This window comes from Micropterus dolomieu, linkage group LG19 (assembly GCF_021292245.1).
Source record: "Micropterus dolomieu isolate WLL.071019.BEF.003 ecotype Adirondacks linkage group LG19, ASM2129224v1, whole genome shotgun sequence".
Lineage (NCBI taxonomy): Eukaryota > Metazoa > Chordata > Actinopteri > Centrarchiformes > Centrarchidae > Micropterus > Micropterus dolomieu.
The window spans coordinates 6,703,836-6,729,297 of record NC_060168.1 but is presented as its reverse complement, the minus strand read 5'-3'; the positions used below and the strand labels follow the sequence as shown (position 1 = coordinate 6,729,297).

At 41.9% G+C, this 25,462-nt stretch overlaps 2 protein-coding genes and 2 non-coding genes across 5 annotated transcripts in view; 3 read left to right on the top strand and 1 right to left on the bottom strand.

Annotated features, from left to right (window-relative positions):
- Nucleotides 1-176: 176 nt before the first annotated feature.
- ptcd3 (pentatricopeptide repeat domain 3) lies at nt 177-10,988 on the bottom strand. Of its 2 annotated transcripts, XM_046029802.1 has the most exons (24): nt 10,974-10,988; nt 10,686-10,795; nt 10,247-10,299; nt 9,320-9,359; nt 9,077-9,122; nt 8,885-8,953; nt 8,085-8,189; nt 7,142-7,265; nt 6,945-7,048; nt 6,524-6,688; nt 6,358-6,418; nt 5,663-5,745; nt 4,762-4,906; nt 4,558-4,608; nt 4,370-4,459; nt 4,193-4,221; nt 3,375-3,481; nt 3,129-3,207; nt 2,743-2,833; nt 2,477-2,562; nt 2,192-2,337; nt 2,021-2,062; nt 1,435-1,593; nt 177-307 (listed from the first exon to the last, which is right to left on the bottom strand). In XM_046029802.1, exons 2-24 carry the CDS (start codon nt 10,772-10,774, stop codon nt 262-264), a joined length of 2,010 nt encoding a protein of 669 aa, XP_045885758.1. In that variant the 5' UTR covers nt 10,775-10,795; nt 10,974-10,988; the 3' UTR covers nt 177-261. The 2 variants fall into 2 exon arrangements, with proteins under 2 accessions (XP_045885758.1, XP_045885757.1); XM_046029801.1 differs by lacking the exon at nt 10,974-10,988 and having other exon boundaries at nt 10,686-10,897.
- Nucleotides 10,989-25,462, top strand: part of LOC123958154 (DNA-directed RNA polymerase I subunit RPA1-like) — a 20,237-nt gene continuing 5,763 nt past the window's right edge. The window contains 23 exon segments of the mRNA XM_046031410.1: nt 10,989-11,194; nt 11,731-11,839; nt 12,005-12,100; nt 12,262-12,411; nt 12,707-12,817; nt 13,026-13,111; nt 13,520-13,608; nt 13,866-13,946; nt 14,734-14,851; nt 15,029-15,170; nt 15,293-15,454; nt 15,534-15,656; nt 15,759-15,986; nt 16,103-16,210; nt 16,336-16,482; nt 16,840-17,031; nt 17,246-17,395; nt 17,530-17,713; nt 17,823-17,905; nt 20,277-20,435; nt 21,176-21,274; nt 21,397-21,549; nt 22,347-22,433. Coding sequence (XP_045887366.1) covers nt 11,118-11,194; nt 11,731-11,839; nt 12,005-12,100; nt 12,262-12,411; nt 12,707-12,817; nt 13,026-13,111; nt 13,520-13,608; nt 13,866-13,946; nt 14,734-14,851; nt 15,029-15,170; nt 15,293-15,454; nt 15,534-15,656; nt 15,759-15,986; nt 16,103-16,210; nt 16,336-16,482; nt 16,840-17,031; nt 17,246-17,395; nt 17,530-17,713; nt 17,823-17,905; nt 20,277-20,435; nt 21,176-21,274; nt 21,397-21,549; nt 22,347-22,433 — 2,934 coding nt within the window. The 5' untranslated portion in view covers nt 10,989-11,117.
- Nucleotides 19,485-19,621, top strand: LOC123958395. Its single transcript, XR_006822054.1, has one exon. It is a non-coding gene; the product is annotated as a small nucleolar RNA SNORA5 (small nucleolar RNA).
- LOC123958394 lies at nt 22,000-22,136 on the top strand. The gene has a single exon (XR_006822053.1). It is a non-coding gene; the product is annotated as a small nucleolar RNA SNORA5 (small nucleolar RNA).

Sequence of the window (25,462 nt, the reverse complement as noted above, 5' to 3'; positions counted from 1 at the left end):
CTGGTTTCCACAAAAACTGAGCTGCAAAGAATCATCTAATGCATAAAAGGTGGGAAAAAAACTGTAAAATACAACACATGGTGGTAAAAGTCCTGTAAAGTCAGCGGCTTGAGAATTCCCTGAACAAGGACAAATAGCGTCCTCTAGCTGACACACAAGAAAAGCATTAGGCGGGGTTTAGATTTTAGTTATGTGACATACATTTTTATTACACAGATATGGGAACAAGTACACTCTCTATGGATTTGCCAGATTGTTGTATCAGTCAGAGGGCTCTCCTGCAGACTCCAGTTCAGATAATACGGATCTGGATGGAGACAGAAAAACAAGATTTTTCAGAAAAGTAAAAAACACATGATACATCATATCGAGATCAAATCCCAATAAATCATTTTCCTCTGTAGTTCCCAGCAGTGTAACTAAATATTTAATTCACTAATGTAAGATGCTTCTCCTGTGTTTAAAAAGGGCAGGGTATTATGTGGAGCTGCTTTGGGTAAAAACCTCCGTCCAGTCCTGACAGAAAAACTACTCTTCTTAATTTTGTCCCTGAGGGCATCGATTGGTCCCTGTTTATTTTTCCTTTTGCTCATCCATCACACCTGCCATCTCCATAGATGGGATTCTGTTGAAGATAATACATTGCACCAAAAGCTATGGTCAGGTTTTCTAAAAACTATTTTAGACTGGTCTGTAGTGTTAGGCTAGTCTTTCTTTTGCTCTTAGATTATTTCTGAAACTGTCTAACTAGACTAAAGACAGACTTATTTTAAGTTTAAAGAGATAGACAGCCTAACACTAGGCAGACTAAGGACCATTTACAAAGAACTCATAGCAGATGAGTCCCATATTATTTATTTATTTTGAACCTGTCCTGCAGCCTGATATGCAGTACGAGGAGCTGGATACCATGTTGTGCCAGACAGATTTTACTTTAACAAAGCAATCATCTAAGATGAGTCCCATTTTAGACAGTGAAGAACTAGAGAGTTTTGGCGAACAGATGAATTTAGACGTCTATCTGAAGCCTGAGTATTAGTGAGATCTAAGCAATAGTCACAGTCTATCTTTGTGAAACTGGCCCCTGGTGTTTCCATAATGGCAGTGATTGACCTAAGGGTGCTAAAAATTAATCCTTGTGTGTGTGTGTGTGTGTGTAGTTAATTTCCCCCCACTCTGAGCTTAGTATGTGATGTCGTTTGGAAACCACACTCAATTTTTGAGATATCCTTAGACTTCATTGCTACTAATACTTGGTTTATATATTTCATGTAATTGGTAAATAATAAAATAAACACAAATGTTTCAGTTTATCAATGACAGTTTGTCTTCTGTTATTCTTGTCTCACCCATTACGTTAAACAAGATGACAGACTGTCCCAGATGGAAACATGCTTCCTGCCGTCGTACTAGAATTCCTCTCCACCTCCTCACCTTTGTTCCTCAGTCAGATCAAACTCAGCCAACGTTCGCTTCGCCAGTCTCGGTGTTGCGTTCAGACAGAAGGCTGCAGACAGCTGAACCAGCTCCACTGCCCTTTGCGGAGAGCCATTGTTGAGACACACCAACAGGAAGTCCTCTATCAGCCCCTCGCTGGGGAAGATAAGACAGCAGGAAATGCACGGTTTACGCTAAATGTGTGGCACGTCAGAAGGAGCGTTAAAACGTGATTGCACTTTATTCCTACAACTTCTTTCATCTGTCCGAACAGTTGCATCCAGTCTTAACTATTACCTTGTGCAAGTGACGTGTTTACAGTTTGTGTTACCTGTTGTCATGACAAGTTTGAGATGTTGCAGCCAGCATCAACTATTAAGATTTTACTACCCGCAATTAGGAGTGAAAGGATGTCATGAACACATTTCCCCAGAGACTAGCTAGTGACACTAACAGCACTACATGCAGTGTTTTCTGTTGGCATGCAAAATCCAAAACATGCTCTGTGGTCCCTTCAGGACTTTTAATGTGGTAAATATATAAGCCTTCCTTCTTTAGGTTTGCAGTTTGGACTGAGACTTACGCAGGTACTCTGTTCTTGGATTTGAAGAGCTGCAGCATCTCCCTGCAGAGACAGACGCATTTCACTATAACATCATTTGGCAGTGAGCATTAGTGGAGTCAGACTACAGGAAAAGCTCTCCTGTAAATGGATTCACAGACAGACAGACAGATGGACAGCTGTCTCTCTTACCAGGCCTGTTGGGTCTTGTTGGCTCGCAGCAGCAAGGAAGTGATGTGTGAGAGGGAGGAGGTGCTCCACTCCAGACTGGGCCTCCCTCTGTCTCCATCAAACACACGCTTAATATCCAGAGCACATGCTGCAAAGGCCTCCTGAATCTGCACACACACACACACACACACACACACACACACACTGATGTAATTATCTTCTATGCTTGACTATCTCCAACTGATAAACATCACAGTCTCCTCGAGGAAGAATCAGTGAAAGCAGTCATGTCCATGCCTTACTGACCTCAGGACTGTGTCTGTCTCTGGCCATCAGGGTGAGCAGCTCCCCCACCAGATCAGACTTATTATCATGACCCAGAGAACGGATATCTGGAAAACAGGCGGAGTGCAGGCAGACTTATTTACAGTGTCTCTCAGTCTAAAACTGAAATGTAAAAGGGCAGGATTTCTAACAATATAAACATGGAAGCAAGATTTTATGAGTGATCAACCACTCAGGACATGTGCTCAGTGAGATTTATTTAACCATGACATTATCTTTAAACTTACCTTTCCATATAGTGGGCAGCAAGTCCAGGCGACTGTCCGTGTCTAGCGACTGCAGCAGGTCCCTCAGACCTTGGGGGTTTGGGTAGTACAACTGCAAACACAGAACACAATCAAAAGTACTGCTCATAAGAGATTATCCATTTTTATGCAAGACAAGTCCCAAAGTAAAATTGAAGCCAAGAGTGTTGACCTTAAACTGCACAGAAAACTCTCTTAGATTAATCTTTGTAATGGATCTTAGAAGAAAAATACCCAACTGTTACACACACTGTAGAAAAGCTGCAGCTTATAATATCTTAAGGTATTATTGATTCTTCATATAATCCTTTATGCGGTCTATAGTAGAACTACTGAACAGGGAGAGAGAGAGGCAGAGATGTACCGACCGAGGGAATGAGCCGTCTGTACCACTTCAACACCACGTCAATGTGCTCCATCATACACAGCAGGTTGAAGAAGCGACCGCTGGAGAGGAGAGAGGAGAGGCCCAGTTACACGGGACAAACCTTTTGAAAATCATCTCCATAACTGGATCATCGAACCGTCAGATACTAGAACCTCCCAGTCACCCCGAGGTTAGCATATAGAGGTCCAGGGGATGTGTTTTAGGTCGCCGGAAGGTTTTCACTTACTAGTAAATACTCTGTTGGTAGGAATCTCCCAGAAGCCTCCAGTTCTCCCCCACTTCTGTTAGACTGTGGACCTTATATCCCAGCTCCAGATCTTTGCAATCCAAACACTATTATGGCAAAAACAGGCAGAGAGGAAAACAGGTCAGATGGACAAATTTAAGACCTCTTAAAAACCCTTACATGCTAGCGGGAATGTAACAAAGCGGTCAAAACCAGCTGACATCTGATAAACAATAGCTAATTGTTAGGGGTGTGACAAGATCTCTGCTATTAAAATGTGACGATACGCCTCGTCGAAAAGCTGTGCCACGTATCAGCATGACGGAGTGTGAGGGTAAAATCAGCATAGAAGATGCTACTTTTAAATCGTTTGTGTGGCAGCATATTGGGTACCCGGTGGAAACAATGAACAGCGACAGCGTGACAGACAAGGCACCAACAATATGTAAGCAACATTTCAAAATGCACCTGCTTTGTTTTGCTTTTTGTGACTTTCAGTCGAATAAAAGACAATTTATCTGGTCAGATATTTCGCCACTAAAGATTATTTAAAAACAGTGTTAAAATATCGTCTCCTTCTCGTGAACCAAATATCGTGTCTCGTCTAGTGATCTAAGCATACTGTCACATCCGTACCAATTATAGTTTTAAAAAATGTATTGATTGAACTGGATGATAAGTACAAAATTTGATAGATTTTTGAAGTAACCCTCACTAATAAAATACATCTAGATGTTGGCAAACACAAGTGCTTAATGAAAGAACAAGACCATCCTTGATAAATATTTATACAAAACATGGAACAAAAAAAGACTTACTATTCTCATTGCGCTGGAGAAGAATAGAACTGCAAAGAAAAAGAAAGAGAATATAAAGCCAGTATTAAAGTCCCCATCCTGAGTCTGACCACAATTGTTTGTGTGTTTTATATCCATTTTAAATAAAATAAGTAGGATTTATTTCCTGAATCACTCTACAGATACACCACAACATACCATCATCAGGGTCCTGGCAGGTGAAGCTGGTTTCTGCCAGCTCTGACATCACTTCCTGTAAAATGTCAGTGTTGCCGTGGCCGGAGGTGGCTGGAGAGGAAAGGAAACCACTTAATACAACTTATTATACAGACAGCGGCACCCAACCGGTAATGTTCAAATGTGATGTGACACCGATCTCTGCTTACCTGCTTTGAAAAAGACCGCAAGGACGTGGTCGAAGGAGGCCAGGCTGGGAGCTGACCATGCGGGCACACACACAGACACAAAGTGGATTTTTAACAAAAGATCATCATCTCCTTACAGCTGTACGTGTGTGTGTGTGTGTGTGTGTGTGTGTGTGTGTGTGTGTGTGTGTGTGTGTGTGTGTGTGTGTGTGTGTGTGTGGTCACCTATTCCAACAGCCTTCATCTCGTTCAGAGTGTGCAGAGCTTGGGTTCTGGCCAAAGAGCCACAGCGTCTCAGGGCTTTCAGAACACTGTTGAAGGTCAGCAGGTTGGGCTGAACTTTCTGTTGACGCATCTGGTTCAGCAGCTCCTGCAGAGAGAGAGAGACACACACACACACAAACACACATGACTGGAGCTTTTAACACTCTGACAATAAGAGAAAAGGCTTTCTGGCCACATTAGGGAACCAGAATCAGAGTGTATGCATGTTGCCTTCATTTGAGGGGTAAAGTCAGTTTTTTCGTTCCAAATGATGCTTCTGATGAGACATAATGACATTTGGTTTTATCTTTTCATATTTCTTGTCAACATATATGGAGCCCCAAAGCATTCAATATTAAATGAAGAAATAATTATGAAATAGTCACATGAATACACTGTGTACAATACAAACATGAATCAATACTTGCTGGAATTACTATACATCAACCTCTACTATGAAGTGGCATTTCATCATCTCATAGTAAGGTTACAGGGTTTTAGTGGTGCTTCTTTTATTTGATTAGATTTTTTTCCCTTTCAAACCATCCTTTTAAAAATAGAAAGTACAATAACATTTCAAATGTTTTTAAATTATTTCACACTTATTTCAATTTGTATTTTACACAAGTACTTATTTCTTATCATCTTCTTTTTTCTCAATATTGTTGTTGTTTTAATACAATTAAAAAAATTTTGGGGGCTCCAAAAGCATATACTAATTTATCTGAAAACAACTAACTGATGTTAGAATGGGACATTCTTTCTTGAATGACATTTCCTCTTTCTGAGGAAACCTGGCGATGCGTATTTCTGATCTGTAGAACAGCTGTAACACTGAGTACAATAGTGAAAAGGCTCTTACAGCGATCACGTCCCATCTCTCGTTGTATTTATCTCGGACATCTGGAGCTGCTGAGATCAGAGCGTTGAAGATGTCGACATCAGCTGAAAAACAGACAGTTGGGTTATTAGGCATCTGCTTAACAATAAGAAATTAAGCCAATTATAGTTTAGAAAGACGGACAATCTGCGGCTTTTAAGAGCAAATTTTTAAAACGACTATGATTCGAAATTGTAATTCTTTGGCACCACCTACTGGCACTATAAAGAACAACGCTATGACTGACGGCAATACACAAGGTCAAAACCAACATGCAGTGTTTTCAATTGAACATAAATTGAGTAAGTTGTGGGATGATAAAAGAACATAGGAAACTAGTGACGGCACATAATGTCTAACTGTGACAACACTACATGCCATTCACAAAATATGACTTTTACCATTACATTTAAATGAAACATGATTAAAACACAATTAAACAGCCACTTCTTGAAATAAAACTGACAGAATTTTTCTTGTTTTTTTTTTAATAATTTGTATGACAAATGACGTACATTGTATTAGCCACAGTTATAATGCAATGAATGCAAGAATGAATTATTAAAACTGTACACGTCAAAAGACATCATTGCAACTTCTACTCCAAATATCGCCTTTTAAAATAGTGTTTGTATGCAACAACTAATCAGCTATTTTCTCTTCCTATTGTCTCTTACCGGTCTGTCTGTTGTTCAGCATGTCTGTGTACATGCTGAAGGCCTTTGCGTAAGCTCCATGCTGGGGAGAGACAAACACAAGCAATTAGTGCAAAGGCACCTTCTTCACAAACACGAGGAGGCCCTTCCTGCAGTAGCAACTCCAGTAATGAGCTCGAGTTCACACCTTCACCATGCCTCTGATCAGAGCAGAGTAACAGCGAGTGTCCCTCTCTGGCAGCAGGTTAAAGATTCTCTCTGCGTTGTTGTTTTCTCTCCAGGTGAACTTCAGGAAGTCTGACGCGCGACGCACCCTCCCTTTCCTTCTCTTCACCTCCTCTCCTGACCCCTCCTGGAAACACACGTACGAAAGCAAACATTTATACTGTAGGATTAGTATGATGCCTGAAGTGTCCAGCTGAATGTGGCCAATGTATTATCTCAAAAACCCAACTTTGAGTTTATTGTGTCCAGAGCTGGGACGATTCGTCGAGTCCAGCTTCTCCGATTGTTTTGCTCTAATCAAAATCGTTACGGAAATAATAATAGTCGTCGTTACTTGCTGCTGTACTTGTGTCAGCCTGAGGTTCGGATCAGGGATGACTCACCGCGTCCTCCGTCTGCGGTCCTCCCTCCTGGACAGGGTCTCTGTCACAGTAGAGACAGATCAGGTCTAACAGCTCATGGGTCGTTTCCATAGAGACTGCCGTGCCTGGAAGAATTGAACAGTCGATGTAGATGGATTAAAGCAGCGCTCCTTAAACAGAGTGTGTGTGAGCATGTGCGAGTGTGTGTGTGTACTCACCAGCTTGCAGTAGTTGATCGTACATGTCAACAGCAGCTGTAACTTTCCTTAAGCTGATTCGCTCCTTCAGTGCCTCCTCACTCACCTCCTCAAGACGCAGCGACACCGTCTCTGGCATCAGACACTACACACACACACACACACACACACACACACACACGACAAACAATCAACCAATGCAATGAGAATCAAACAATACTGTTGTCCAAGACCCAAATCGTTACTGGGTATTTTTACTCATCAGCTCATCAACATTAAAGTAAAACCAAACAAGATGCGTGCTATGAGTAAAGCTACACTTTAACTCTCCTGAACTGAATTCTTTGAGCATGCTCTCTGTATAGCTGCATTTCCACCGAAAGAAACCAAAACTTTTAGTCCTAGGATCTACTGTTCAATGGAGTGAAAGGTTCCTTCAGCCCATTGTTGTGTATGTTTCCAGTGCGGTCTAAAGACCGGTGAATATAGGCAAATTAGTCCGCTGACATATGTTCTTGCTCTGACTTATACACCGTACACCATACATTTATCCGCCACTGCAGCAACATGGAGGAGATTCAAGTTGTCAATAAGGTGTGGACTTTGTCGGTTCATCTGTGGTTTGATTTCTTGTCCGTAAGTTCTTCTGTTAATGTGTCAAGCACAATAAATATCTTTACTAACTCCTTTACTGTATGCTGTATGAGGATGGTCGCAGACATTTAAAAATGGTGGTTGAAAACTTCTGCAAGAAGCGTCTACTCAAGAAATCTGAAATGTTCGAAACTGCAAACCCCACCTGCCAAAGTTTAGCATTGAGGTCGCTGAAAGGTTCCTAGTTCCTGGGTAAAGTTTATGCGGTGAAAACACGGCTTATTCATTTCTACCCCTCCTGCACCTGTGATAATATAGTCTCCAGTTGGCTCTGCGTATTCCCACAACAGTATGTGTGTGTGTTTCTTACTGGTATATGTGGTTCTGCAAAGTCTTTGGTGAAGAACTTGGGATTGCTGTTGACAAAGTATTTGGCTGCAGACATGCCAGACTCCTGAGAGAGAGAGTACAGCTTCTGCAGAGAGAGGGAACAACAACACATCAGCTAGAAAATGTATCACCCATAGATCACACAGTAGAGAGTGCACTACTAGAGTTTACTTTGATCATGGATACAAACAGAACTCTTTCATTATGTCTACATTATTCACTCCTGTCCAAACCCAGTCCCACAAAAATGCTCCGTCCTGTAATAACACTCAGAACAGAGTACAAAAAATTAATCCTGTTCTGTCCCATATTGTTAGATATTTTTTTAATTATCAGAAAATTGCATTTATTCATATTAAAACTGAAAAAATGATCTATGATTCCTGTACCCCCCGCTCCTGTACCCCCCTGTGTCGTCCCAGTGATATTGACTAGCATCACGTGAGAATCCCACAGGATACCAGTAAAAATGTCAGCCTATAGTTCACATCAGTGCTGCTTTATGTTTACATAACTACATCTTAATATCCTCTCAATGTGGGTGCTTTCATAAATACATAGTGGGTGTGAAAAACAATCTTATAAACGTAAAATAGTATTCACCAAAACTAACTTGGCTACTTAAAAATAAATTTGAAATGTATGTAACCTTTCAAACTATCATTATAAAGTGACAACTGCATTATAAAAGGAGAGATGACAGTAGAAAAGTGAATAGTGAAAAATGAGCTAGCTGAGTAACTTTATGTCAGTGTAAAGGTTAGCATGTTTTAGACGCACAAACTCAGCAGAGGTCCTGGGAGAGAGGTAAGGATCATCCTGGAACTGGTAGGGATATGCTGTAGGATCCTGGAGGAGAGAAGAAAATAAAATAAATAAAAAAGGGGGTTCACACAGACAGACAGATAAACAAGCAAACGCACATACTGAAAGATCCACACTAGCATCAGAAAGACGTGGAGGAGCGCTCACCCTGCTGACAGTCGAAGCCAGAGCCTCCAGCACGGCCTCCTTGCTCCTGTTCAATAAGAAGTGACATTATTTCACTGTCTTGTTGATGCTTCAATACTCGGATGACATGATTTAAAACTGGGTAGTCGATTTAAACAAGCTTTATGTAAATGAGGTTTCTCTGAGCTGCACAATAAGGTATGCAGCGTGGCCTGCACTGTAGGAATCTTCGAGACTTGATACAACTGTGATTTGGAGACATACCATGTTTTCTTCCTGGGGATGACAATAGTCTCTGTCGATTCTGCAAAGACAGAGAGGAAAGGGAATGATTTTAATGTCTCTCACATATTTCAATCACTTTTAAATAACACGTCGCCTCTGATGGAACAGGGAGAATATTTTAAAAATTTTCCTATAAATGCTCCAATAAATCCAAATATTTAAAAGATCAGTCTGTTTTTTTTTTTAAACAACCCCACATGAAGATAGAAACCAACAAGAAGTTTGACCATTTCTCAATACTTTCCAACTTTCAAACCCTGTTCCTGGCTTTCATCCCCAGACCATTGCTTCCCGCTAAAGATGTCTTATTAAAAGAACACGAGAAGCGTTATTACTGGGCTGCTAACATTTGCCATACTCCCCGCTGGCTCTACAAGGGCTGAGGGGCAGATGTACAGACTTGGTACACACTTAAGTCCTTATCGTGCAGCCTTCTACAGAAGCTTATTACAAAATGTCAGTCTTATGCCTTGGAAAACTGAGTGGGAAGCAGATTTAAATTCCAGCTATTTAAAAAAAATTACAGAGCCTGGGGAAAGGGGTGATAATCTGAGTTTAAACACAGAATTAAAATTTTTAAAAAAAAATGTTTTCTCTGAGATTAAAGTCATATTAATGAGAAAAAAAATCAGATGTTCTTGTTACAGGCTCTGTATATTAAAAGTAGGGTATGCAGATGTTAATAAAACAAAATAACATATTGGCTGCTTTCACCAGCCAGTATTATGAGATACTTCCTTCTCTTTAGGGTGTTTTTGTACCCTGTAAAGCACATCAAATTGCCCTGATGTCTGAATTATGCTATACAAATAAAGTTGTCTTCAAAGAAAAAAAAAAGCATAAAGAAGATAGATACACTTATACTGTCTGCACTGACAAGAGTGTTTAAGTCTTATTCCAAATTACCTTTATTAGCTTCTGCAACTTGTTGTCGCAGGGCTGCAGTCCAACCAAAACTCCTGGGAAAAACAGAAATCTGATCAACTAAAAAGAAGGTGTAACGTTACATTTAGCAAAAGAGGTTAAAGGAGGATATACAGAGGGTGACTGACAGGCAGCATTAGTCCTGTTGTAGTTGTGTTCTTTCAACGGGGCAAGATATACCGTATGAAAGCCTTGAGGCAAAATGTCGTTTACATGCCTGGCACTTACACACATCTGTTTAAATATCTAACAGTTTGCCAGAACTCACTACAGCGACGCAATTTGCCTTCATGAAGACACGACCTCCTGTCAAATGATGCTAGCTGCAGGTCTCACACTCGTGTAGCAACCAAAATTAAATGACAATAAAGCCGACTGGCAAATTTTCTAGTTTAAAACACAGCTATAAAACGTGCCTCACCTGTGACTCCATAACTGCTCGAAGTTATTAAGCAAAAACCGGCTGTTTCTCTGGATGTAATGCCCTACGTGCCAACCGGGCGCCGCCATGTTGTTACAGACTGAAGGCTTCTGGGAGGGAGAAACCATGTGAGCTCAGAAAAAGGGGAGAGAAAAATAATAACAATTTGTATTTTCCAGAAATACAACACTTTGTCCACGCTTAATATCGAGCCAGCTCCAATTTGAATATTGAACTAGTTATTTAAAAGGTAGAACACCCGCTGATTATGCAGGAAAGCCTAGTCACCTGTATTTGTGGCTCCCCTCTAACAGGAAGTTTAGTCTGACGGTCCCACGTGTGAAACAGGAGCAACTTTGCGTCGCATGTGCTTTAACTGTGCGCCATGAATTTACATGAGTAAACAGCTCAAAGTCTGGATAATTCTCCAAAATGTTGTTTGCAAAAGAAGTGCCATGGCGGCGCTTGGAGGGCATGTCGTTTGGCATGTATTCTGCCGAGGAGATAAGGTGAGAGACAGCGTGTTAGCTTTTGGCTTAAGCTAAAAATGAGTTCAAAACAACATGCCTGATCGTGGCAGCATCCTGTAACATTATTTTCCGGTACTCTTCTCGCAAATTACGCACATATTTAAGTAAGAGTTGCTGTTTCACGTGCATGATAGATATTATATATTTATTTTGTTGTGCAACAAACCTGATCCTCTGGCAGCAACTGTGAATGTCAATCAAGTAATTAAAATAATGTTAACTGTTAAGTTACCCTCTTTTTCAAGTCCATACCCAGTCCTTGTGTTGTTTATTCTCATGATACTAATATGGGAAATGTCTTTTATATAGGAATAGAAATCATTTTAACTGATTCAACTGTGGCTCACTTGTCCTTGAGGATCAGGTTGAACCCTGGCTTGATCCCGTATGGACCTATCAAGATTACACCATATGATAAAGCTACCAGTTAATCAATGCAGTAGTAAAATGACCAAAGAGTTGCGAAGAATCCAGTGTAATTGTATTAATGCAGTCTTCTCATTTTCACTGTCCAGAAAGTTGAGCGTGAAGGCGATCACTAACTTCAGGTTCCTCGATGCTGTTGGGAATGTGGCCCCGAACAGCCTGTACGATCTGGCCCTGGGACCAGCAGACAGCAAAGAGGTACAGCTCTACTGAAATCAAAATCCATGCAGTCTTTTTATTGTACAGTACTGTAATGGCAATCATGTAACAACAGTCTGCTCCTGGCCTGTGGTTGTACCTCTGCACGTTTCAGCAAGTATATAAAATGACCTTTTTCCTGCGTTGCTTTATTGTTTTGACCAGGTGTGTTCGACCTGCTGTCAGGACTTCAACAACTGTCCAGGACACCTGGGACATGTAGACCTACCTTTACCTGTATACAACCCACTGTTCTTTGATGTAAGCATGTCCGCAAATACACACACGCACACGTGTTAATGCAGTACACACGTTTAAAGCTCAGTATTATATGAAAAATCAGAATCCAATCAACTTGCTGTTATGAATATTTTTCTTTTAATCCTTTTCTCTCCTGTATCCTTCCCACTTGCCTTTGTCAGAAACTCTACCTGTTGATTCGTGGTTCCTGTCTGGCGTGTCAGATGTTAACGTGTCCTCGAGCTGCCATCCACCTGCTGCTGAACCAGCTGAAGTTAGTGGAGCATGGAGCCATGCAGGAGGTCTACCAAGTCGAACAAATTATCAACCAGGTGCTTTAAACATGCTGTGGAAACGAATCGTGGCAGGACTGTACAGACTAAAGCAGGCTCTATCCAAAAAATGAATTATTTATCCGTTGATATCCTTGTGATGTTGTTATTTGTGTGTGAGTGAATGTGTTTGGAGAGGTTTTTTCATTGTCAATGTCTAAGTTGTTGTCTTTCACCCGATTTAAGCTTGCTTTTCTAATTAACGTAGCTTCATGGTGTTTTGTAATCACCATAGACCAACCAGTTCTCTGTTTATACAGCATTTGGTCATTTGTGTGAACTGTGTGTGTGTTAGCACCTGGAGGAGAATCCCAAAGCCACTGGAGATGAGATTCAGCAGGTGCTTAAGACGTTTACAGACACGATACTCGGAGCCAGCACTGAAGGGTCAAAGAACACCAAACCGGTGAGTGTGCAAAGACATGCAGACACACGACACTCAAATCCAAACATACACATACCTAAAATCACCTTAGGACAGTTTAATATGATTTAAAATATGGATATGCATTCAATTTGTCCGTTAGGGTGTGGAGGCACATTGCCTTAATTCTTTAAGTGTGTGTGTGTGTGTGTGTGTGTGTGTGTGTGTGTGTGTGTGTGTGTTTTTTCAGATTAAACATCTTGTTGAAAAAAAGGGCAGTCTGATAAATGACTTCTGGAAGACCCACATGAAAACTAGGAAGTGTCCTTACTGCGGGTAACTTTCATTCATTCATTTAATGGTGCTCTAAAATCCTTCATAAGTTTAACAATCTATTACCTTGTTATTATTACTCGTGTGGAGCCAGCCATACTTACAGAAGTATAAACTGTATATACAGTACTGTATGTGGTGAATGTGTTTTAAATATGTAGGTAGTGTACAAACCAGGGACTCATCTCCTATTGGCCACCATAAGTAAAACCATTCATTTGTTCGGCCTTGTCCACTCTGTGTTATGATTATAATGAATTAAACCGTACTAATGCAAATTGTTATTTACTGAAAAATCCCACCACAGGCTTAAAGATGTAGGTGGCATACTGATGCAGTGCCTCTTTGCTCAGTCAGTAGTCAAATTCCTAATTGTCCATTTGACGCTGTGATTATGGTTTGTGTGTGTAGGAGTGGAAGGTCTACGGTGCGCCGTGAACACAACAGTAAGCTGATTGTCACAATGCCATCAGGAGTAAAGACCAGTGGTGATACTGATGGTAAGTAATATTTTAAAGTTAAATTAGATAATCTTTTGTACATATGCAGGTCGTTATTGTGCCAACAGCTGTATGCAGGCTGGACAAGACTGAGAATAAAATCACTGTTAACATCTGAGGGATTTTTTTGTTGTCTGTGTTACCTTTTAGTCTGCACCAACATGGTGCCCGTTGCACATTCTGGGCAAACCCTGCTTTTACATTATGTACACACAGTAAATAGATCTTACTTGGACTTTGTTTTTGTCTTCGTGCAGAGAATCTGATGGCTGGAAAGAGAGTCTACATGACGGCCAGTACTGCTAGAGAACACACCAACAAACTGTGGGAGAAAGAAGGTAGGCCAAAAAACAGTGATATCCCACCACCATATGCATAAAACTGGACTGTTGAAGGGCAACAACAAACAAAAAATGTCTGCAGACACATGCAGGCAGTCTTGTCAGTGTGGCTGCTGTGAAACGATGGTAGCTCTTCCCCATGTGGGTTTATGTGGTGAAAGAGTCCTAAATTCCGTCAGTCACTGTCGTCTTTTCTAAATGTTAACACATTTGTCCCATCCTAAATGACAATTAATATAAAACCATTACTGGCTAGTGTTTAAAATATATATATATATATATATATATATATATATATATATATATAAAGTTATTCTAGAGGGAATAATGCAGCTGAATGACGTCACTCTCCCTTACACACCATCACGTTCTGAAATCTAAAGCATAACCCAATGTATTTTTCTGTTTCATTAATTAATATAAATTCCATCTAAACCAACACATTTCTGGCCAAAATAACCATGTACATTAATCTGCATGACACTTCTTTGTTTTGAGTTTCACATTATATATCATGGGCCACCCTGCTCTCTAAATTTCGGCATCAGCCAAGTGGAAAAACCCATATGGGCCAACCACCACTTTAAATTATTAAAAGTGCAGTAGTAATGATGTTAATCACTGTATCTTTTTCTAGAAAGTAGAAATTAATATTTTTTGAGAATGCAAAATTGGCAGTGTAGTAAATAAAAGAAAAAAACTAATTCACATTTAGCTGTAAGAAGGAATAACCTTTTAAATATTATTCCACATCATATTTCATATCGCCCTTCTTTTCACCCAGGTTTCTTCTTGAAGTGTCTGTTCTCCGGGCTGGAGGAGGGGACGGCCACAAAGGAAGGAGAGAAGGCTTTCTATCCAGACCTCTTCTTCCTGGAGCTACTGGTGGTCCCACCTTGCAGGTACAGTGTGAACAGACACCCTCACATACTGTTCTTTGAACCACTGGAAGTTTAATATTACTCAAATATCAGTTGTGGCCTCCTCAGCAATAGCAAAACCTTAATACCAAATGTACTGATGTTAGCAGAGGTGGTGCAACCTTATTGCCTTGTCACACCCTTCCTCCTCCCTGTCAGGTATCGTCCCATCAATCGACTGGGTGACCAGATGTTTACAAATGGCCAGACAGTCAACATGCAGGCTGTCATGAAGGACTGTGTAATCATAAGGAAACTTCTGGCTCTCATAGCAGGGGAGAAAACTGCTCAGGAGGAAGAGGTAAGATGACGTGTGTGTGTGTGTGTGTGTGTGTGTGTGTGTGTGTGTTGAGTGCTGTGTGATATTTGCGGCAAATGGTGATTGTGAACACACGTCAGTCTGTCCTCTCTTGTCCTCCTCAGGCTCCTGAACAGGCGGACCAGTCGTTTCTGTCGGGGATCCCCGGACAGACATTAACAGATAAACTCTACAACATCTGGGTGCGACTACAGACACACGTTAACATCGTCTTCGACAGTGACATGGACAAAATGATGACAGAGAAATACCCAGGAATCAGACAGGTGCAATGCAATAACCATCCCTTATTTTCTTTTTGTCAAAGACATCCCAGTTGCCTAATTGTCCCCCCTCCCCTGCCAGATCTTGGAGAAGAAGGACGGATTGTTCCGGAAACACATGATGGGAAAACGAGTGGACTACGCTGCACGATCTGTCATCTGTCCAGACATGTACATAGGGACCAACGAGATAGGAATACCTATGGTTCGTATGACTGTGTTTCTCCCCCTTTAAAAAATGGGAAATAACATCAGTAATGATCACCAGAGCTCCAAGTTTGATCCAGAATCTTCCATGCTTGTGCAGGTGTTTGCCACCAAACTGACCTACCCCCAGCCCGTGACTCCATGGAACGTCAAGGAGCTTCGTCAGGCCGTTCTCAACGGACCCAACGTCCACCCCGGTGCCGCCATGGTGATAAACGAAGACGGCAGGAGAACCATCCTATCACCTACCAACCTCGCCCAGAGAGAAGCTGTTGCCAAGCAACTGCTTACACCCAGTCCTGGTCCACAGAAGATGCCCATGAAGATCGTAAGTCAGATGTTATGCCCGGTCATTCCCAAAAACAAAACCTTATACGCCGCGCAGGATAAACTTTCATCGTCCGTGACACGGCCCCTCACTCTTCTCCCTTTTTGTCTACCCAGGTGAATCGTCACATCAAGAACGGAGACGTTTTGTTACTGAACAGACAGCCGACTCTGCACAGACCCTCCATACAGGCCCACTGCGCACGGATCTTACCAGGAGAGAAGGTACCATCTGATCGCTCCAGGCTAATTTGTTTTTATTGTGATATATTATAGAAGCAGGCCGGGATTACGCCGTTGTGTTTCGACATAAGCACGTGATATTAAACGGCTTGCGCTTGACGTCACAGGTACTGAGGCTCCACTATGCCAACTGCAAGGCGTACAATGCTGACTTTGATGGAGACGAAATGAACGCGCACTTCCCTCAAAGTGAGCTGAGCAGAGCAGAGGCCTACACGTTAGTCAGCACTGACCAGCAGTACCTCGTCCCCAAGGTGGGCACACACACACACACACACACACACACACGGTTGTGTTTCACATAGTTGTCTGAATAACCGTGCTGAGTAAAATGAGGAATTAAAATCAGGAGCGTGAGCTTAACTAGCCAAAAAACATGCGTGACACATTAATTAACATAAAAAAACATATTTCAAATTCTTTGCTACTGCGGCAAAACTAATCGCCCCCCCGGGGACAAATAAAGGTCTTGAATTGAATAAAACTCAAAACTATCTAAATGTGCTGTTTTAAAAGAAAGTACATGCATAGTAACAAAGATGAGTCATTAAAGTGATGAATTCTTATAAACGCACACAGGTCAGAACTCAAGTTTCTCTCTCTATCCTTAGGACGGTAAACCTTTAGCAGGTCTGATCCAGGACCACATGGTGTCGGGTACGAGGATGACGATACGGGGCTGTTTCTTCAACAGAGTCCAGTACACAGAGTTGGTGTACAGAGGACTGACTGACAAACCGGGGAGAGTTAAACTGCTGCCGCCGGCCATACTCAAGCCACAGGAACTGTGGACAGGAAAGCAGGTAATGAACCGGTCACATTTTAGTCCATGTTTCAGTAGATACTCAGGGAAAGCCAAAAGAACCAGTTAAAGCAATGATAAGTCAGTTTAGCCCAAAAGTTGAAGTTAGAAGTTCACTGTGTTCAGCTTTTGTCTCTGTCAAGGAAAACATGGCTGTCCACAATGCACTCGAATTGAAGTTGTACTGTTGTGTTGTTCCTTGGCGTTTCCTGTAGGTGGTGTCGACACTCCTGCTGAATGTTATCCCACAGAAGGCCGTGCCTCTCAACCTGGTGGGCAAATCGAAAATCCCCAGCAAAGCGTGGATCCAAGTCCCACCACGAGCTGCTCCAGGATACAAACCTGACAGCATGTGTGACTCACAGGTACACACACACACACACACACACACACACACACACACACACACACAAGGTGGAAAGATTTCACTGTGTGTTTTTTATGTTTTTTTAATTTTATTTCTTAATCCCTCTTTCTTCTCTTTCTGTTTATATCCCAGGTGGTGATTCGTCAGGGGGAGCTGTTGGTGGGGGTTCTGGACAAAGCTCACTACGGCTCCTCAGCCTACGGTCTGGTCCACTGCTGCTATGAGCTGTACGGAGGGGAGACCAGTGGCAAACTGCTCAGCTGTCTGGCTCGACTCTTCACTGCTTACCTGCAGCTGTACAGAGGCTTTACTCTAGGTACAGTAAATAAATGGCCATGCTGAGCCATTTGTTCCTGACACAGGCGGCATCACTAGTCAGTCAGAGAAGGGGGGTTATGCTTAAACGCCTTTTTTTTTTTTCCTAGGTGTGGAAGATATCCTGGTGAAACCGGGCGCCAACAGGCAGAGGAAGAAGATCATTGAAGAATCACTGAAGATTGGCACCAAAGTGAGTTAAAGCACCAGAACGTTGGTTCAAGAGCGTTAAAGAGGTGGTATTATGCTTTTTGGCTTTATCCCTCTCCTTTATTGAGTTATATATCTTTTTTGTGCATGTAACAGGTTTGCAAAGTGAAAAAGCCCAAAGTCCAGCCCAAAGGGGGTTCCCATCTCCCACAGAAAGCTCTGCTCTGAACTGCCTGAAAACAGCTCGTTTGTAGTCCAGCCCTTCACTTCCTTTACTTGTGACGATAAATGAAAACGCCTCAAAAAGCTTTCCAAGCGGCTAGCGGGTTCAGGCACACCCTCAAACCAAGCTAGTCTGAGCGGAGGCCCTTTTGATTTTAGTTAAGTCCCTTTTCCACTGCACAGTACCAGCTCGACTTGCCTTTGTTTGGTTTTCCATTGTAGAAATGTTGTACCTGTACCTGCTTCCAGGTACTTTTTTTCACCTCACCTCCGTCGAAGTTCCAAGTAAGCTGAGAGATACTAAAATGTAACGTGAAAACACGACAGACTGCTGATTGGTCAGAGAGAATATTCACTATTCACTGCATCATCATTGCTGCACCAGACCAGCAACAGAAAGTTTTATATTTTACAGTTTTCGTATGGAATTTCATCACTAAATCCACTTCTGAGAAGTTTTGTGGTGAGAAATCAGCTGTGTAGATTTTGAATATTGACAGTTTTACGACAAGTGATGGCGGAACAAAAATGTGCTTAAATATTGTCGGAGTTGAGGAGCTCAGCAAGTGGCTGCGGGGGAAGCCTGCGCCAACCCGCGGGAGGAGCGTGTGAGGCCGGCCAGCCGCCCGCTCACAGAGCCCTCTGCTCCCGCCGTCACACAGACCGCTGCAGCAACAACGGCAGAGGAAAACACAGCTGGAAGCTTTTCATACCGCTTATCTGTCTTTACATTCTGAGGAAGGTTGAAACATTTTAACTTAAAAAAGAGAAAGCTGTGTGGATCGCTGGTGTGTGTGTCTCTGGGTACTATCTGCAATGGAAAACGGAGCAGGGCCGAGTAGAGTAGAGTCTTATCGATTTGCGCTGTGGTAGCATTTTTCGGCAAGGCAGCATAGATCGTCAGAACACCGGCAACAGTTCAACAGTTAGTGCTAATGGTAAGATGTGGAACAATGATGTTGTGGACTTGTGAGTAACTTCTACCATCTGCTAGGTTACGGTCGCAGTCTGAAGCGGCTTTGATTTGGATCACACTACCTTGTTTCTTATGACCCGCCCTTCTCTGCTTCTGATTGGCTAGTAGTCCTTAACATGGGAACTGCGCATGTGCAACTCCCAACAAAGATTTTGTACAAGTAAGATGCATCACTCTGTAGCTCAAGAGCAGAGCGTACAACACACAGGGTGAAAAGAGGAGCTGCAGCAATGTGCAGTATGAGAAAAATATGGTGTTTTTTGAAAATTAAACCATGTAAACCTGTTCTGGTACAACCCCTAAATAAGATTTTGAACCTGAAAATGAGCATAATACCACCTCTTTAATGATGTAAAATCTAACATGAGCTACATTGAAGGCCCTGGATGCCACTTATCCACAGTAAATAAGGATTTAGAAAAATTGCAGCCTTGTCAAATTCAGTGCTTCCTCCTCAGTGGATGCCACTGGCCAAAATGGCTGCCACAGTGAAAGTGTAGTTCATCGGCCCCATGGTGCTCTAACATGGCCACTGGGGATAAATATGTACTACACACAAACAGCTACAACCACTTCTGTAAACTGAATGTTTAACTGATGCAGTCCATTTGTTGCATTTGGTTCTTTATCTCTCTGTTCCAAGGTCATGGGGATGGCAGCATCCATTACCACTGCATCTTTATACTTCCGTGCCATTTGGGGGCGCCAGAGTCGGACTATTTCTAATTCTGTGTAATTCAACACATTGTGGCTTTACATGCAACCTTATACCTGCAATAACAGATTTCGCCTAAGGAAAATATTTGGCTCCATAGCTGCTAAATGCTCCGCTCTGTTCACCAGTTAGTCACTAACTGTGTCTGTCTGCACCTGCGGTCTAGTGCTGAGCAGGCAGTGTGCTGTGTTGTTTGTTTTTTTAGACCGCTTTTGCTGAAAACAGCTTCCTTCTGCGGCTAAAAATGAAACAGAGCACTGAGAGTGAATCGAAGCAGCAAAGTTGTGGGCCAGACAGCTAAACAATGAGCTAAAACTCTATAAAGCTCTGTAAAGCTGAGGGGAGCTGCAGACTCGGGTGATAATTTTCTGTAGGTTCATCACTGTCACATGTTATCATTTAATCAAAAGGTATCGATTGACATGCTGAAATACATGAAATACTTCTTGGTGAAAGGAGTGGTGGTCTTATCTAGTAACCCCCCCCCTTTCTGTCTCTTAGGCCCTCCAGGCAGCCTTCAACCTTCCCTCCAATGTGGATCAAGCTGAGGCTCAAAGCCGCTGGCAGGACGCTCACCTCAACCCAGACCAGAGAGAGTTCAGCATGGCCGACCACAAGTTCAAAGAAGTGGCCAACCAAGTGAACAATGACATTAACAAGGTAACCTGCCACTACTGCTGTCTGTGAAGGTTCTCAGTAATTCAGGTGAAGGAAGGTTAAAATCAAGGGCAACTGGACTAGGTTGAAGATTCAACCTTCTTCAGTTCAGTGGAGCTGAACTAGAACTTACTAGTTTTGGCACACATAATACCAGCATGGTGAAATGAATTAGAAACACAGATTGTTTCCTCCACATCCAACTTTACCAGTGTTTAATTTAATTTCTGTAGATTAGTTCTGGGTTTAAAAATGTCATGCCAATGAAATTACAAAGAACAACACACTGTTGTTGTTGTGTCCTCGTTTCTTCAAATTTTGTTTAAATGCCACAATGTTGTTATGTAATTCGTCATTGACCCTATTTTACCAAATCTTCGCTGATGGGAACAGATATGCACAAAAGGAACCTTTTAGTTCCTAGATTAGCTTGAATGTTTTAGCCGCAAAGGGCTGTTATTGTCACTTGCTTTCACATCCGTTTACTCCTGTACTGAGTCGGCTACAGAACAGCAGGCCTGCGGCTGGCAGCAGTTCTCAGGGTCCAAAATACATCTTTTTTTTTAAAAGTGTATTTTGGGGCGTCCTGGTGGCCTAAAGACACTGACCATGAACTCGCAAGTCCCCTATTTGAGTCTGGCAGACTTTTGTTGTAAGGTAGAGGAGGTGGAGAAAAAGGAGTGCATGTTGCGCAGTTCTTAATATAACATTGATGATGACGGGGAAATATTGTGTGTTCGTAGGTGTGCATGCCAATTGGCCTCCACACCTCCTTCCCTGACAACAACCTCCAGCTGATGGTCCAATCAGGAGCCAAGGGATCTACTGTTAACACCATGCAGGTACCCCCACTCACTCACCTGTACTTTTTTTCTCACATTGTACTGTACTAATTTTGCATCCATCAACTTTAGGCCTTTAACCCACAGATACCCTGACCTGTCAGTGTATGTGTGCATTTCAGATTTCGTGTCTACTAGGTCAGATCGAGTTGGAAGGCCGTAGGCCTCCACTGATGCCTTCTGGGAAATCCTTGCCGTGCTTCCAGCCATATGACCCCGCACCTGGTGCCGGGGGCTTCGTTTCTGGAAGGTTCCTCACAGGCATCAAACCGCAGGTACATGAAGAGGGCTGTGTGTGTTTGTGATATGTAGCGGACTCGTTTTCAAAGTTGTATTTACAGTCCTGATGAAGACTGGGATGCCAAATTGCACACATGAAATAACTTTGTCCTTAACTACCCCTTCTATGACTATAATTACTAGGCCTGCACGATTAATCACGATGTCGTCATGTGCGATTACATAACTGCAAAAAGTGTGCGATTTAATAAAACAGAAAAGGTGTGTGTGACACTCTTCCCTTGATTTTGTAATATTATACTGATACACTCATACTAGTTCCTCTTCCAAGTTGTGGCTAGAGGCTGCAGTCAAAATTTTTTGAATCCCAGAATAAAAATATAGAGCTGAAAATTAGCATAATTGGGTCCCTTTAAACTGCAGCTATGCTAATGACAGAGCATGAGGACTAATCCACAGTCTGCTGTAAATAAGTATTTAGAAATTGCAGCCTTGTCAAATTCAGTGCTTCCTCCTCAGTGGATGCCACTGGCCAAAATGGCTGCCACAGTGAAGGTGTAGTTCATGGGCCCCATGGTGCTCTAACATGGCCACTGGGGATAAATATGTACTACACACAAACACTAAGCGGCACGAGCTGAACTAGTGAAATACTAAGCATTAGCATTATTATATGTAAATAATGTTAAATACATTAACATTTTCCCCTCAAATAAATCTTATTTAACTGAATTCAGAACTAAATGTTGTAATACTTTAGACATTAATACAGATTATTGTCACTTCATAATGCATTTCTTTCAGTGTCTTTGTGTAATCTTGTTGTGTTCAGGAGTTTTTCTTTCACTGTATGGCTGGCAGAGAGGGACTGGTCGACACAGCCGTGAAAACCTCTAGATCAGGATACCTGCAGAGGTAAATTCTTTCTAAAATAACTTTTTAATGTTTTGCATTGTACGTTCAATTGTTACCAACTGCTGCTTTAATAGTGTGCTGACTAGGGGTGCAACAGCTAATCAGCATAGTCGACAAAAATAGATTATTAAATTCGTTGCCAGCGAAGAGCGTTGCAGCATTTCACTCTTCGCTCAGCCAGAAAGGTCGTGAACTGCAGCAAAGCTGAGCTCTCCTGGAAACACCGGAGCATCTGAAGAGGGGGCGCGTAACGTCGTGTCTCTGTGGATGATGAAGGCTGCATTCGAAAAGTCTTTTTTGCTTAAGAAGTTTCCTAACTGAGTGAAGTGAACAGGAAGTACTTCAGTGGCAGCCATGATAAGAGCTGGTCGAATTCTCTAAAACCTAAGGAAAGGTGCCTCAATGCTTCCTTTCATATCTCCTTTAGCACAGGGTACATCTGACCATCCTTTACGAAAGGAAAGGAGAGAATGATGTCCCACAATTCCTTGCGGCGGCAACATTTAAAGCGGCGCACATTCTCAAACTCAAATGATAAAATCCATCAACCACATTTAGCAAGATCCTTGCAATACAGATGCACATTATGATACTTTAATAAGACTCACAGTTACCTTCTTTCTTTAGTTTTTTTCGTAATCTGATACTGTTTCAACACCGTTTTATGTTTCGGGTTGTTGAATTGTTGTTGGTTGTTGCATTAAGTGTTTTCTACAATAAAAATTAATAATAAATAAATCACCAACCATGACGGATAAAGGAGGTTGATCACCATGTAAGTTACCATTGGCTATTAAGCCTTTTCTCTCTTATGCCATAACTTGCTAATATGCATAGCCTATATCTTAAACTGGCAACAATAACTGAGACCCATGTCAGCTGTCTTGTAACATGATCAAAGTGAGGATAATGTTGCAGCGTGTAGCCTCACGTTATGTACTGCAGCCTTCAGCAAATTAATACTTCAGTCACAGATGCTGACACCCTCGCCTTAATAAAGGCAAAGACCAAGCTGGATAACCTCTTCAGTAGGCGTTTCCCACACACTGATTTATTTGTGGCGGCCTGCCACATTATCAATACTGATTTTCGATTGATTTTGTTATTTAAAATGGGTAAAATCGTAAATGATGACGGAGCGCTGCACAGCACATATATCCTTTCAGCATCTCCTCTCTGTCTGTCTGTCTGTCTGTGTCTCTCTCTCTCTCTCTGCCTCTCTCTTTCTCTCTCTCTGCACAGTAACTAATTTGTGGGAAACCCTGTATTTACATACAACTGGGATTCATGTTGATAAATACGCCTATGGGTGGGCAGGAGGGTGAGTGTGAGCAAGCATTCTCAATCTGACATCCCTGTCCATTATTTGGTGACTGGTAGGCTACCTTATTAAGTAATATATTCCACCGTGGTGTCCACCTTTAGATGGCCTGCGTTACAACAACACGGGGCGCAGTGTCAAAGATGCGCTTTTTGTAGTCCATCTTCAGAACATTGTAGTTTCATCGCGGCAGGTCATGTCAGTAAAATCCGCCGTCGCATAATTAAGTCGCTTAGAAAAGAGCAGTCGGATTCTCTTAGACCCGCCGTCCTCTTTTCCTAAGTCCTTACGGATTTTCCTTCACATCTTTCCTTGACCTCATGACGTTTTCCATCGAGGTCAAGGAAAGGTGGTTAGGAAAGGAGATTTTTTTTTTTTTGACATTTCGGATGCAGCCAAGAGTCGTCTCGGTTATGGCGTGTCGCCATATTATGGCGAGTGGATAGTGCCAAAGCAAGGATCACCAGGAGAAGGATAAGGAGCAGTCTACCCTGCCGTCGCCGCCAGACCGTGTGGGTTTTTCAAAGGGAGTGATTGGAACTGCAGACGGGAGACCGGCGGCGACTTAGAATTCCTGTATAAATATACGCCTATTAAATACATCTGAACTAAGTACGTCACCACCAGTACACCAACACAGCCTGTGTTAAATGCTTTTATTCTTGTGGCGACTGGGAACTCTGGAGTGCATTGTCTGTGTTGTGCTTATTGTTTGGATTCACTGTTATTTTGTCCTATAAATATCCACTGAAGAAGATATAGTGCTTTCACTTCCCCACAATGTGCATACAGTTACTTATAAAATGAATCATTCAAGCATTAGAGCTGTGTTTCATGCTTATTCAGTTTAGTAAAGTTTGATGCTGTTCTGAAGCTTTTGATTGGTTCTCATGTTTTAATTTGCAGCGCCGCCCCTCTGCCAGGTAAACTGCCTCTCACTGTCTTTTTAAAATTGTTAACATTTGAAAAAAAAACATTTATGGCAGCATCAAATGTGGGGAAAATATTTTTAGTGTATTTAATATATTATCCCAGTTAACAAATTAAAGATGGGAGTCTTGAACTTCAAGTTGTCTCTATCTATAATGCAACAATGTAGCATCATTTCATGGCCTGTAGGCTGCTCAATTAAATTCCAAATATTACCAGTTATATTTTTGAAGTTATAGCTATAGTCTATTAACAAATACATGCAAAAACACGCTCAATGTCATTTTTAAAATACTTAAACAATTATTTGAATTTTTGCAGCCTAATAAAAGACCAGGTCCAATAAAAAGGTTTCTGGAAGGAAAGGCTTTTGCAGATTTCATCGACTAGATGGAGCCATAGCCTTTGTAATGTGCTGCAAATACATTTATTCATTTAGCTGACGCTTTTATCCAAAGCGACTTACAATTGCTATACATGTGAGAGGTCGCACGCCTCTGGAGCAACTAGGGGTTAAGTGTCTTGCTCAGGGACACAATGGTGGATGGGATTGAACCCGGGTCTCTCACACCAAAGGCACAGTCTTATCCATTGCGCCATCACCACCCCAATATAAGCAGAAATTTTTAACTGTAGTTAAATTGCACAAACCTTTAATTTGCAGATTGTTTAGACTCTTAACTAAAACAACACTCATAACATTTTGACATTGTATTAATTTTTGATGTGAGTTTTACAGGCCCTTGTCTTGTCAGAATAGGCCTTGTTCTGAGTAACCATTT